Raw genomic sequence first — 12473 nt, 5'->3', positions numbered from 1 at the left:
TTATTTGGCTCTCCTGAATATTTATGGTTTCTATTCCATTAGGGTCAACTCATTTCTAAAATCTAAAACAGTCCTCTAATTTCTTTAGATTACATAGCGCTTTCATTTTCCTTCTCATTCAAGACCCAGGAAAATAGGAGGCACGTTGTAACAGAGTAAAATATTGCTTAAAGCTATGCGATGCCATAAATAAGGTGAATCAAGGATTTCCAACACTCATAAGAACCTAAGGTAATTGATGGTGGAAAGTCCGAGGCTAGCCCAGGCCACACCATCAGCCTTTGTGCCGAAAACCAATAAAATAAAACATTTATTTTTAAAGAAAGAATGCATTCGCTTTGTGTTATTGTAGGAAACGGGCCACAACCAGAGTGAATTCCCTGTACAACAGCTTACTCCATGCAAACTCTTCCTCACGTGTGTGAGTGTATGTGTACAATGTGTGCTGACTGCAGCTTGCCATACTGTGAATGCGTCTTTGTGCTCCTTGCAAGTCAAGTATAATCCCAGTACTCAGAAGCCTGATGCAGGAGGATCACTACAAGTTCAAAAGTCTCATGGGCTACAGAGTTCCAAGGCAGCATAGCCTACAGAATGAGATTGTCTCAAACAAAAACAAGCCAAGGAATCTCAGGAATCGTCTGCAGTAAATACCTTTACTTGTCTGTTGATACAGGCGTGATTATGTAGGAGTAGCACACGCCGTAGGCAGGGAACACAAGAACATTATTCTTTAGTGGGTTTTTTCACCGTTACATTTCTGCCCTACACATTTCAGAAACTAGATTTCTTCCTCTCAGCGGGAATACAGATATAGAAAAAGACAGGCACATAGAAGGATCTCGGCCGCTGTGGCTGTTTCATTGTAAAAGGATTTTAAAATTAAATTATGAACTGTAGTGACATTTGGATTGCAGTTTTCATAGGAATATGAAAATTCCTTAATTCTAAAATGCTAACATGATTGTTCCAAGGTTACCCTTGGTTTTGCCTTGCTCTTTGAGTGAATGTGGGCTTCTTGTGGGCTTGATTGAGCAGCCTACCTCAAGTGCTCCTCAGAATATCTCCTCAGAGGGGCTGAAGAAAACTTCCAGAAAACAACTTGGGAAAGGCACCTACAAATGGGGATGGGAGACACAAAACTGTGTGTAAACATTTCGCAGAGCAATCACGATTCTGCCCTTTCTGAAGTGCACACTTTGATGAGTAAAGAAGGGGCAGTGGGCAGTGTTCCGGGAGAGGCTGTTGGAAAGGATGCAAAGTTTGCTTTTCAACAGTCTAGGTGAAGGTCAACAAATCGTGAGCCACACCAGGCAAGGAACTCTGGGGCATCCTCTACATTACCACTCAATTCCTCCCAGATGCATACAAGAAAGCATCCTTCACTGATTTACAAAGACCCATATAAATATAGATATGTCTTGATTGGGGAATTGCAAACTCAATCTCAGGCAGGCTTTGCGATCAACCTGGAAAGGATCAGGAGAGAGAGGGGAGGGACTGTCATAAATGCCGTGGCTCTGGGGGAAACCTGCCAGAGAGCACTCTGAAAGTTGGCCTGCCTGAAAAATAAAAAAAAAAAGGGGGGGGGAGCACACCATATTGTCTTCAAAGTATGTTTTCCCTTAAATAACAGCACTTTAACTGAATATTTCTTCCATTCACCCTCCTCTCTGTTTTTCCCAGAAGACCTGTCTGGAGCGATTTAGAGTTATGGTTTTGTGTGTGATATGAAATGGTAATACGGGCTGTCTTGGCACCTTGAAGGAAGAGAAACAAAAATTGAGCAGGCTATCTTGCTTGTCTCATTTGCCAGGCCCCATCATCACAAAGTAAACGAGTTGTTTAGCCGCCAGCTTTCGGGAGGATTGTAATCAGCGTGTTCGGTCCACAGGCAGCAGGGTGCAGGCTGCCTGCATCCCCCCTCTGGTAGATGGATGATGCTGGTGGCGAGTGGACACACGCATCCTGCCTGAATATGAACAACAGATTTGTCAGTGTGTGACAGGCTGACAGCCCAGCTCCCAGCTGCTTGTCCACTGTTGTTACATCAGCACCTTGTCTGAGTGCTCAGCAAAGAGGCAGTCTGCTTCCTCCATTCATCGGAGGCAGGTTGCTTAAAAAAAAAAAAAAAAAAGGAAAACCTAGTTCTGACTTTAGGCTATAGTGCCAGAACACATTGAAAAGAGATGTAAACGTCTCTATACGCCTCTAGCAACATATCATAGGCCTTCAAAGTCCCACCCTACAGGTTAGGTTTCAAAACCAGGAAGGTGACTCAAAGTAAGTCTGACGCTGGTTAAACAGCATCATCTCACTTCAGTAAGGGTCTTGGCAGGACGTGTGTATGAAGGAGGGTCCACACTTGGCTTTGTCATGTGGCTGGAGTGAAGTTTGCTCTGTGTTCTCTAAAGACAGTGTTATATGGGAGACAGTTTAAAGTGTGCCGAGGAAAACGTAACACGGCATAGAAAGCTTCATGTTGACCACTCAAGCATCCCATTTTTACTAGTTGGGTGATGGCTGACAATCACTATGGAAACATTTCTGATACGAAATTGCAGAAATATGTTGATCAGAACTTAGTAGAATCATGACAGATACTATTAAATATCCCAAACGTTTACTGTAGTTTAGAAGGCTATAGGAATAAATTAGGAAAATTGGAGGCAAGTGAAGCAACCGTGAAGTTTTAATAAGTTTAAGAGAGTAAATTAAAGATTATTTATTGTCTTTATGTGTATGGGTGTGCCTGTCTGGGTTTATGTGCATCACATGCATGCAGGAGTCTCTGGAGGCAAGAAAAGGGCATCAGATTCCCTAGAACTGGAGGTGCAGGTTGCTGTGCACCATCATGTGGGTGCTGGGGACTGACCCTGGTCATCTGCAGGAGCAGCAAGTGCTTCTAACAGCTGAACTGTCTCTCCAGGACAAGAGGATGGTTTAGATATAATATGTTAAAGGAAGGTGGAAGAATACAGAGGTATTACTTCAGCATTCTTCACAGCTGTGAATTGTTGGGTTCCACCCACATGTGGCAGTCCCTACCAAGTGGGTCACAGATGAGAGAGCTGGAAAGGAGTTACATCTCATCTTTAATGGCTCCTGCCAAGTCACTAATAAGTATTATTTAAGAGTCCCCAAGTACACATTTGTATAACGTTTCCCTACAGACTTAGGAGAAACCATTTCAGGTTGTTGGATCAATAATTATCATTTCATTCAAGTCTGCTGTAATATAGAAAACTGACTCTGAACTCTTCCAGCATCCTAGTCCTGGCTCATAATAGAGCAACACAGGTCTTGGGATGTTCCAAGGACTCTACCTCTAGCATGCCGGAGACCTGCATCACACATAAAGCCTACCAAAGTCTACCAAAGGTGGACACAGGAGATTACTGCAGTCTTGGAAATTGGAAGCATCTTTATGCAATGGTGTTTAATTGACCAATAAACATTATTTACTTACTCAAGGATGATGAAGACAAGGAGTAACAAAAATGTTCAGAAGCATTCACAGAATCCTGGTTGGAATAGCTCCGTGTATGCCCTGACCAAACTGATAGGTACACACCCAGGGATTACAACTGGTTAGCCCATTTGCATACTTTCATGGAACAGAATGACTGGGAAGAGGCAACTAAAAACGCTACTGTAAAAGATACAAGAAAATATCCTTCATATGCCTAAGTTTTTTTTTTTAAAAAAAAGCTTAAGGGATATATTGAAATTAGGATGACTTGTGGGGGGGGCATGTACCATTAATTGGAATATCACATGGCAGATAAATAGAAAATAGAAAGATAAGACAGATGACAAGTAGGTTGATAGTGATGACAGGTGATTGATATATAGATGATAATAGAGATGACAGATAATAGATGATAGATAAATGATAGATAGATGATAGATAGATAGGGACAGATATAAATGGTTTATAGAGATAATTGATATATATGTAGATAGTAAAATGATAGATGATGATTGATGAAGATAGATGTTGAAAATAAAGACTGATAGATGACAGATGATAAATAGATCAATGATATAGGTAACAGAAATAGTTAGACAGATCAACAAGATACCTGGAAAGATGTAGATGTACAAATTATGATATACCAGAAGAAAGTTTTTTAAATTTCTTTTCTTTTGCTTTTTAAAAACAAGATAACAAACTATCTTTTATCATTTTACATACCAATCCCAGTTCCCACTCCCTCCCTTCCTCCCAATCCCTCCACCTTTCCCCCACCACACCCCCAACCACTCCTCAGAGAGGGTAAAGCTCATTGATTTTGGGGACCTTCTCCAGAGAAAATTTTTGTTCTTAATGTTTTTCTGTATTTTGGAGATTTTTTCCTCTGTCCCAATGTGTTGCACATTTACTAAAAGAATACACTATTAAAGTTAAATGTTGCCAGCAAAAAGATGACAACGGAGAGGACCTTCCAGTTTACCTCACTGTTCCTCACTCTGTTTTCTGCTGTGATGTAATGCTTGAGATGATGGAATAGAAAACATCACAATTTAAGACTCTGAAGTTGGGGCTAGTGTGATGGCTCAGCAGGTAGAGGCTTGCACTGCAGGAGCCTCATGACCTGAGTCTGAACCTCAGAACATGCAGTAGACTCCCCAAAAGTGGTCCTCTAATATCTACATATGTGCTTTAGCACAAGTGCTCCCCCTGCCCCACTATATGTCCAAGCCTTAGATCACTTTCTATTTGTCGTACAATATATAATGGCTTCATAAAGACACACCAGATGCATAGACTAATGGTCAGTTCTATAACCTTGACGTAATACCCTCCTAAGAAGATCCTAGGAATTAGCTGCAGTAGCCACATCTAAAATATAGTTGAGGCTATTACACAGCATTGGTTATGGAACTTAATTCCACTCAAAGGAAGCTTTAACATACCAAAATGTTTATTTAAAATGACTTAAGGGCTGGAAAGATGGTTTCATAGGGAAAGGTATCTGCCACCATGCTTGGCAATAGAAGTTGGATCCCTGAAACCCAGACCAAATATAAGAACCAACTCCTGAAAGTTGTCTTCTGATCTCCATACATGCTATATGTATGGATATATATACACATATATGTATATATATGCATATACATGTGTGCAGGCATGTGTGTATGCTCACTAGACACTAGATAATGAAGTACTCCACAAACATGAAATAATATTGACATGAAAATGAAGGTAGTTTTGATTATTTTTCTCTTTGTTGGGACAAAAGACCCAACAGAAACAATGTAGGGGAGGAGAGATCTATTCTAACTTAGAGCTTAAGAGACTACTTTCCACCATGGAGAGAAGGCATGGCAAGGGGCTCAAGAGGGTGGAGCTTCCCTGTGGCTTCTCACTGCTGCTATATCTGGGAAAGAAAATTTGTATCAGAACTAGATGTGGGTATAACTGTCACAGATGAATTCCAGAGACTGGCCTCTTCCAGCCAGGTCCACCTCTACACCTTCTAAACTTCTCAGGACATTGTCTTGGGCTGGAGACAGGTGTTCACACACATGAGGCTTGGGGACACAGTAAGCATTTCCCATTTGAATGTAGAAAAGCTAAGTACTTTAACTGGGCAGTATCAGCCAGAATTTGAGTGAAAGATATCCATCTTTGATAGCTTAGAAAAATAGGCATTAGACATGTGGCTTCTTAACACCCTAGCTTTGAAAAGATATTTTGAAAACCAATATGAATTCTGCTGAAGTATGTTCAAGAACTCTCATTTAGAGTTAAGTGGAAGAAAAGCCAAATCGTCTTTGCAGATGTTGAGAAGAAATTCATTGCGGGCAATCACCATTTAATATCCAGCGCTGACTTTCTGAGCAAGTGCTTTCTCTAAATGATAAATCAAATGTGTTGGGAGTATCATTAATTTTAGAATATGAATGAGACAAGCAAGAATATTAAGACAATGGAAACATTAACATTAAAAACCGGCCATTATATCAAAGAATAGAAAAAATGTTAGAAAACTATCCTGAAATTTTTGAGGTTAAATTCAACATATTCGGTAGCAGGGACTACTATGTAATGCTAGCATGTAGGCTGAGCTGTAAATATTGCCCATCTAGATGCCGTGTAGTAGACATGTTGCCGATACGATGTTGTCGTAACTAACACTTGAAATAAAAGGATGCAAAATTTGCATTTAAAATAAAGATGTGAGGCCAGTGAGATGGCTTTGCAGTCAGAGATGCTTCCTGCCAAGTGTGACGGCTTGAGTTTGAGCCCTAGGACTCATATGGAAAGAGAAAACAAAATTTCTGAAACTTGTCCTCTAGCCTCTACACACACCATGGCATACACTCATGTAGGCATACACATACACACTTGCACACACTTACACACACACACGCACACAGAGTCACATATGAAATACATATTTAAAACAGGAGCATCAAAACCAACTGTTTCCTTAAATGCTATTTATCCCATGATGTAGGCAAAGGAGACTACTTTCTAGACTTTGAATAAGCCATATGTTTGTTTCCTTCCTGCTGCCATGACAAATACTTGGACCGAAAGCATCTTGGGGAAGGAAAGGGTTCACCTAGCTCACACTTGCAGGTTCAGGCCATCATTGAGAAAATCAGGACCAGAACTCGAGACAGAAACCATGGGAGAACACTGCTTGCTGTCTCACACAGGCTAACGCTTAGTTAGTTTTCTTATACAGCTCAGGATCACCTGCCTACAGAGTGGAGCTGCTCACAGCTATTAACAATCAGGACAATCCCCCACAGACACACTATGGGCTAACATGATCTAGGGAATGTCTCGAGGCTTTTGTTTCAGGTGACTCTAAGTCTTTTCAAGTTTACAATTAAAGCTAAATAGGAGACAATATTGTAACCAGAGGCTTTTCTGTCCCACGCAGCCTGACAGCCACTTTAAATAATCACTCAGAGACTTATATTAATTATAAATGTTTGGCCAGTGACTCAGGCTTATAACTAGCTATCTCTTTCATTTAAATAAATCCATTTCTATCAATTTGTGTATCACCACGTGGCCAGTGGCTTATTGGTGGTGCTCTGGCAGTTTCTTCTGTAAAGCAGGAACCCTGAAGGTCCATCTCATCTTGTTTTGGCAAAGTTCAGTGATCACCTTCCTGTGAGTTGTGCATGTCCAGTTTACATAGTATACTGTCAAGAGGTCCAGGCAAGAGCAGTTTCTTGCCCAAATGGCTAGCCTTTTCACATGGAAAGCAAACTCCACAACGAGTTTCTTTGATGCCCATCATGCTCTCTGAAGTAAGTGGTGCTGCCAGGAGCAGATGCATCTCATGTTGAGAAAAGTCTAAATTATCAAAACATTTTAAATGCCATATTCTGTAGGTCTTTGACATGTTTGAAGATCAGATAGCTATCTGAAATACATCTCTGTATTACCTTGAAAATCTAACTAACATGACTATCAGTTTGATAGATATGGGTGACTATTAGCTTGTACTTCTTTATTATCCCTGAATAGCTTTTAAGGACTAAAACTCCATATTGCATAATTAAAAAAGCTGCACAGGGGTGAGCTGTATAGGTAATACCTTAAGCAAAAATAGAAACAGATGTGCAATGTAAGGACAATGACCTTAAATTAATATAATATAAAAATCCTTTAAACAAGAGTAGAAACATACATACAATGTAAAAAATTAACTTTAAATTTGTATTATATCAAAATCTACATCAATGCAATAAACTGAGATTAATAGCTGCATCTTTATCCTATATTCACATATTCCCCTAAATATAACAAACATCCATAACCCACCAAATAACCAAAACCATCTATATCCCGCAACTCTTGGGAATGTGGACGTTGTTTTCTCCAAAACTGCTTCCTACTGTCTGTGGACAAAGTATCTCTAGGGTCCCTGAGAAAATTTAAGATAACAGTCAAGTACTGGGAAGACCAGGTATAACCTTTGTTAATAGATATCACCTGTCAAGGTTCAGGAAGTCTCCCTTGATCAAAGCTGGTCCATCCTGGAAGGAACCCATAGCCTTTTGTTTCCACAGGAACCACTTCTCCAAAGCAATGCATCTTTTAAGTTTCATTTCATACATTTTTAAACTTCAGTTTTAAAGTTAAGGCATTTACAAATATTTAGTTTGGTGTGTTTTATCAGTCTCTCTTTTGGTCCCATATCTCCCAGAAGCTGCCTTTTGCCCATCATCCATCAAAAAACTCAAAATCAACACAATAACAATAGGATCCAGGCTCCCTGTGTATATCCCATCTTTATGTGGCTCTCTTTAAAGTCCTCCTTTTATTTTTATAGTCTTTTCTTTCTCATGCCTGCACACATTGTAAAATATATCATAGCTGGATGCTGCTAGTGCATTCCTTTAATCCCAGCACTCGGGAGGCAGAGGCAGGCGGATCTCTGTGAGTTCAAGGCCAGCCAGAGTTGTTACACAGAGAAACTCTGTCTCGAAAAACCAAACCAAATAACAAAACAAACAAAAAATTGGGACATGCTTAGATGTTTTTCTGTCTGTACCTCTTTTTACTATGTATCTTTTAGCCTTTTTTTGTCTGTATGAGCAAAAGCTAAATCTACTATACTGTGTGTAGCTGATTAGCCTCTTTGTACTGAGGCCTGTTTGAGACCGAGGAAACCTGCCACGCTGCTTAGCTCATGGTAGCTGGCTCCATCTTGCAGGCAGCTGGTGGGAGACAGGCTACTATTGGTATGAGACTGTGAGACTAGGAAGCCTAGTGTGACTCTGTTTCTGTGTGTTCATAAACTTCTTAAGGTTTTTTCAGGTCTTATGCGGAACCAAGCCAGGCGCTGGACATCATATGTAATCAGAGTTTCTCTCCTACCAGCCATTCCTGAATAATTGCTCCGAGGCTTAATAATAATTATAAATGTTTGGCCAATGACTAAGGCTTATTACTTTCTAGCTCTTACATTTTGATTAACCCATTTCTATTCATCTAAGTGTTGCCACGTGGCAATGGCATTCATTACCCATCTGCTGGCATGCTGCTCCTTGTGTGGCTGGATGGCATCTCTCAGATTCTGTACTTCTTCTCCTGAATCTCTTTCCTGTCTGGCTCTATCCTGCCTTGCTATAGGCCAAACCAGCTTTATTTATCAGCCAGTGAGAGCAACACATATTCAAAGGGTACAGAAAGACATCCCACAGCACCACATGCCTTTCCCCCATCTTTATTTCCATTATTTCCTCCTTCTGCATGGTGGTGTCTGTATGCCAAAGGCTTGACTTTAAGACCCAGCAGAAGAACACCCGATTTTATCAATTACAGTCAGGTATTATAAATTCTTGAAAATCTGAAGCTTTTTTTTTTTTACTTAATCATATATTTATGCATGTAATTCTGGAGCTTGAACCCCAAGCCTCACACATGGTAGGTGAAGCTGTGTACCAATGAGCTATATCCCTAGCTCTAAGGCTCTAATTTATTTTGTTTAGTGACTTGTGCATTTATTTCTTTTTTTCTTTTCAGACAGGATCAGGTTATGTGGCCCAGGCTTAGTAGAATGTGTGATCTTCCCCCCTCACCATCCTGAGGGGTTAGTTTCCAGGCATTCACCACAAGACATAGCTCTTAATGCTTTCAATAAATGTTTTGGGCAAACATTTCTGTGCAGACTTATATAACATCTCAATATTCAACATGATTTTGCATGATGCCAATTTATTTGATCTTTACAGAAACACTTGAGAAGGTAAGGGAAGAATGGGGTGTGTGGGAGGGGAGGGGGCACTTTCCAGATGCCCAAATTTCATGCCTACTTTCTGTTGTCACTGAATTATAGGTGCTAGGTCTTTTATAATGAAAAAATATTTCTTAAAAACCTGGAAGCTATGAAGCCCATGCTTTATCCGCCGAAGGACTTCTTGGTATGTCAGTACGGTGGAAGGCATCATGGGACAAGAAAGGCAGGGGACAGAGCATTCAAGAAATTCAGACTCACTATATATAAAACCCAGTCCTGAGGTACCGTCATCACTCAATTCCTGAGGATGGAGTCGCCATCTCTTGAAGGCCCTGCCCTCCTCATACTGTTACAATGGCAATTCCATTTCAGCAGCAGTTTGGGAGGGAACAGTCACCACAGTACCATGGTTACTCAAAACCAGCATGTCTGGTGGGCCAGAGCCATGTGTTAGTATCTGCTGCTCTTCCTACTGTCGCTGTGGTAGTTTCATAATTACCAGGAAATGGAGTCTTACATATTGTCTAGACCAGGCTGGACTTTTTAATAGAGGTAGGAATGCCAACCATGAATGTGTGTACCACCATTTTGTTAGCTGGGTCCTGGCTGTGCACAGCGACTGTGCATGCATATTTCTCTCTCTGCTCCTGACTGTGATGTCACCATCTGCTTGGATTTCTTGCTTTGACTCCCCTCAATGGTGGACTATAACCTGCAACAGTGACCCGATAGCCCCCTTCTCTTTATGTTGACTTTTGTCAGGGTATTTTTTTTTTTTAAATCAGAGCAACAAGAATGGAAATAGGCCAGCGATGCTGCTCCTTAGAAGCCAATTCTTACACTCCTTAGACAGGCCGTACACACCTGAGGGTAGAAAATGAACAAAGTGAAGGGATTTCTCTTGAAATCTACAAATAGTGATATAATTTACATAGGTGCCTCAGGTCTGGATGGCCCAGTTTTGAAACCTCAACTTCTATTAATCAATGGTCCTAATGCATGTTAACACAGCTGATCAATATTCTATAAATGTCTTAAAAGGTTGCGAAGTAGTGAACTTCTTGAGTAGGCAGCCAATAACAAATGTGAGTCCCACAAGATTCTGTAAGGCCTGTTGCCAGGCAGAGTTAGCAGGGCTGCTCCTGAACAAACACCACAGTTCCACTAATTGCTGTTACAGGGGCCCTGTCCTTCTAGGAGACCAATTTGGTACAGCAGACCCTGGCAGCACATGCTATCGGTGGTGTTTTACAATGTACTGTGGAGGACTGTCTGATGGCAACCAGGAGAGCGTCTGACTTTCAGATTTCCTGACTCCCTTGCCTTCTGGTGCACACAAATGTGGCTGTGCATTCCTTACATCAATTCTCTCCTCGATATAAGCCTTTTTTGTACTCGGCTTTGGTTTTATTTCTGTTCCTATTATTACAGAGGTTTTCTGGCAACCAGCTGTTTCTTTTCAGCATTTATGAGGATTTGGCCATTTTTTTTTTTTTTTATTATTTCCTTTCAGTAGTAGGGAGTCCAGAGTTCAGCTCTGGCAAGGGGTCCATCAGCCTGTGTTTTGTGAGTGGATTATGCATGAGGTTGGCCCACACCTTGGCTCTGATTTCAGCTTTAGGGGGCCTCCTCTTGTCTTGGAGCCTGTGGAAAGTTGTTCTCCGTACCTCCCAGAGCGGGAGAGACTAAGGCTTTAGGCTAAATTGCCAAATCCTGTATTTGTGCACCAGCAGGCAATAAGTGAAGAAGCTTAAGCATTGCGTCCCTACTGTCTGAAGCCTGCAGACCCTGCAATCAAACGCGGAGACCATATTCCAAAACAATTGTGTCCCATGACGGTTTATTATGGGAAGAGTCAGCCTCTCAAAGGATGCTTGCCAATAAAACAAAGTGAAAAACTGGATCTCGTCATAATTTCTACTCCACAAACCACAATTTTGTAGATGATAGTTGAGCTCTTATTCAGATTTCGAAAAACCACTTTGTGTACTTAGAGGCCATTCATTCACACAGGGCCCAGGACAGAGACTCCTCCGCAGGTATTTAGCAGCATCAAGCAGAGACTGGCTATCTCTGCTAAGCCCATTCAGGCTGCCTGTGACCTTCTTGCTCAGCCATGCTGACAGCCTGTGAAGACTGAGTTAACCATGAGGTCCACCCAGCAGCCAGGGCTATTGGGCTCCTTCTTCCTGCCGTGTTGAAGTTGGGGTTTAACTTCCTGCAGAATGATTTTATAGACACCTCAGATTCAAGCCTTTATTTCTACATCAGAATGTGGTCAGCAGCAGGTTAAACACTGGTAAACTGCAGGTGCCAGCCAACTTCACAAAAGGCGACGTGCAGGGGAATGTGTGTGACTTACTCTCTTATCACCTCTGGCGGACATCTTGTTTACAGATCTCCGTGAACTTTCCTCTTAGTCAAGAAATGCGAGAAATAAAATCAGGCAAATAGCGCTTCTCACACTGGGTGTGGAAACAAATCTTTTGTTGGCTTTCTCTAAAGTGTGAAGCAGTTTTAAACATCCCTCTCTGTACAGAGTTTGCATCCATGGATTCTCTCACCCTCACTTACCTGTTGACCCAGAGAGTTAAATTTCAATTATGAATTAGTTCTTAGGTAACTATTTAACTGAAAATCAATATATGCATTTTTGGGGGCTGAGGAGCTAGTATCTACATTAGAATATAAAAATCATCTATCTATCTATCTATCTATCTATCTATCTATCTATCTATCTATCATCTATCTATCTGA

At 41.1% G+C, this 12473-nt stretch overlaps 1 protein-coding gene across 1 annotated transcript in view; it reads right to left on the bottom strand.

The window, feature by feature from the left end:
• Window positions 1-1053: 1053 nt before the first annotated feature.
• The window catches only part of Gpatch2 (G-patch domain containing 2), a 165520-nt gene continuing 154100 nt past the window's right edge, over window positions 1054-12473 (bottom strand). The window contains exon 10 of the mRNA XM_050148160.1: window positions 1054-1115. Within this exon, the coding sequence (XP_050004117.1) occupies window positions 1069-1115 (47 nt within the window). The 3' untranslated portion in view covers window positions 1054-1068. The remainder of the gene's footprint in view (window positions 1116-12473) is intronic.

Source organism: Alexandromys fortis, unplaced genomic scaffold (genome assembly GCF_014885135.2).
Source record: "Alexandromys fortis isolate MF-2015 unplaced genomic scaffold, M_Fortis_MF-2015_v1.1 scaffold_62, whole genome shotgun sequence".
Lineage (NCBI taxonomy): Eukaryota > Metazoa > Chordata > Mammalia > Rodentia > Cricetidae > Alexandromys > Alexandromys fortis.
The sequence above is the reverse complement of the archived record's forward strand: the minus strand, read 5'-3'. Positions and strand labels throughout refer to the sequence as shown.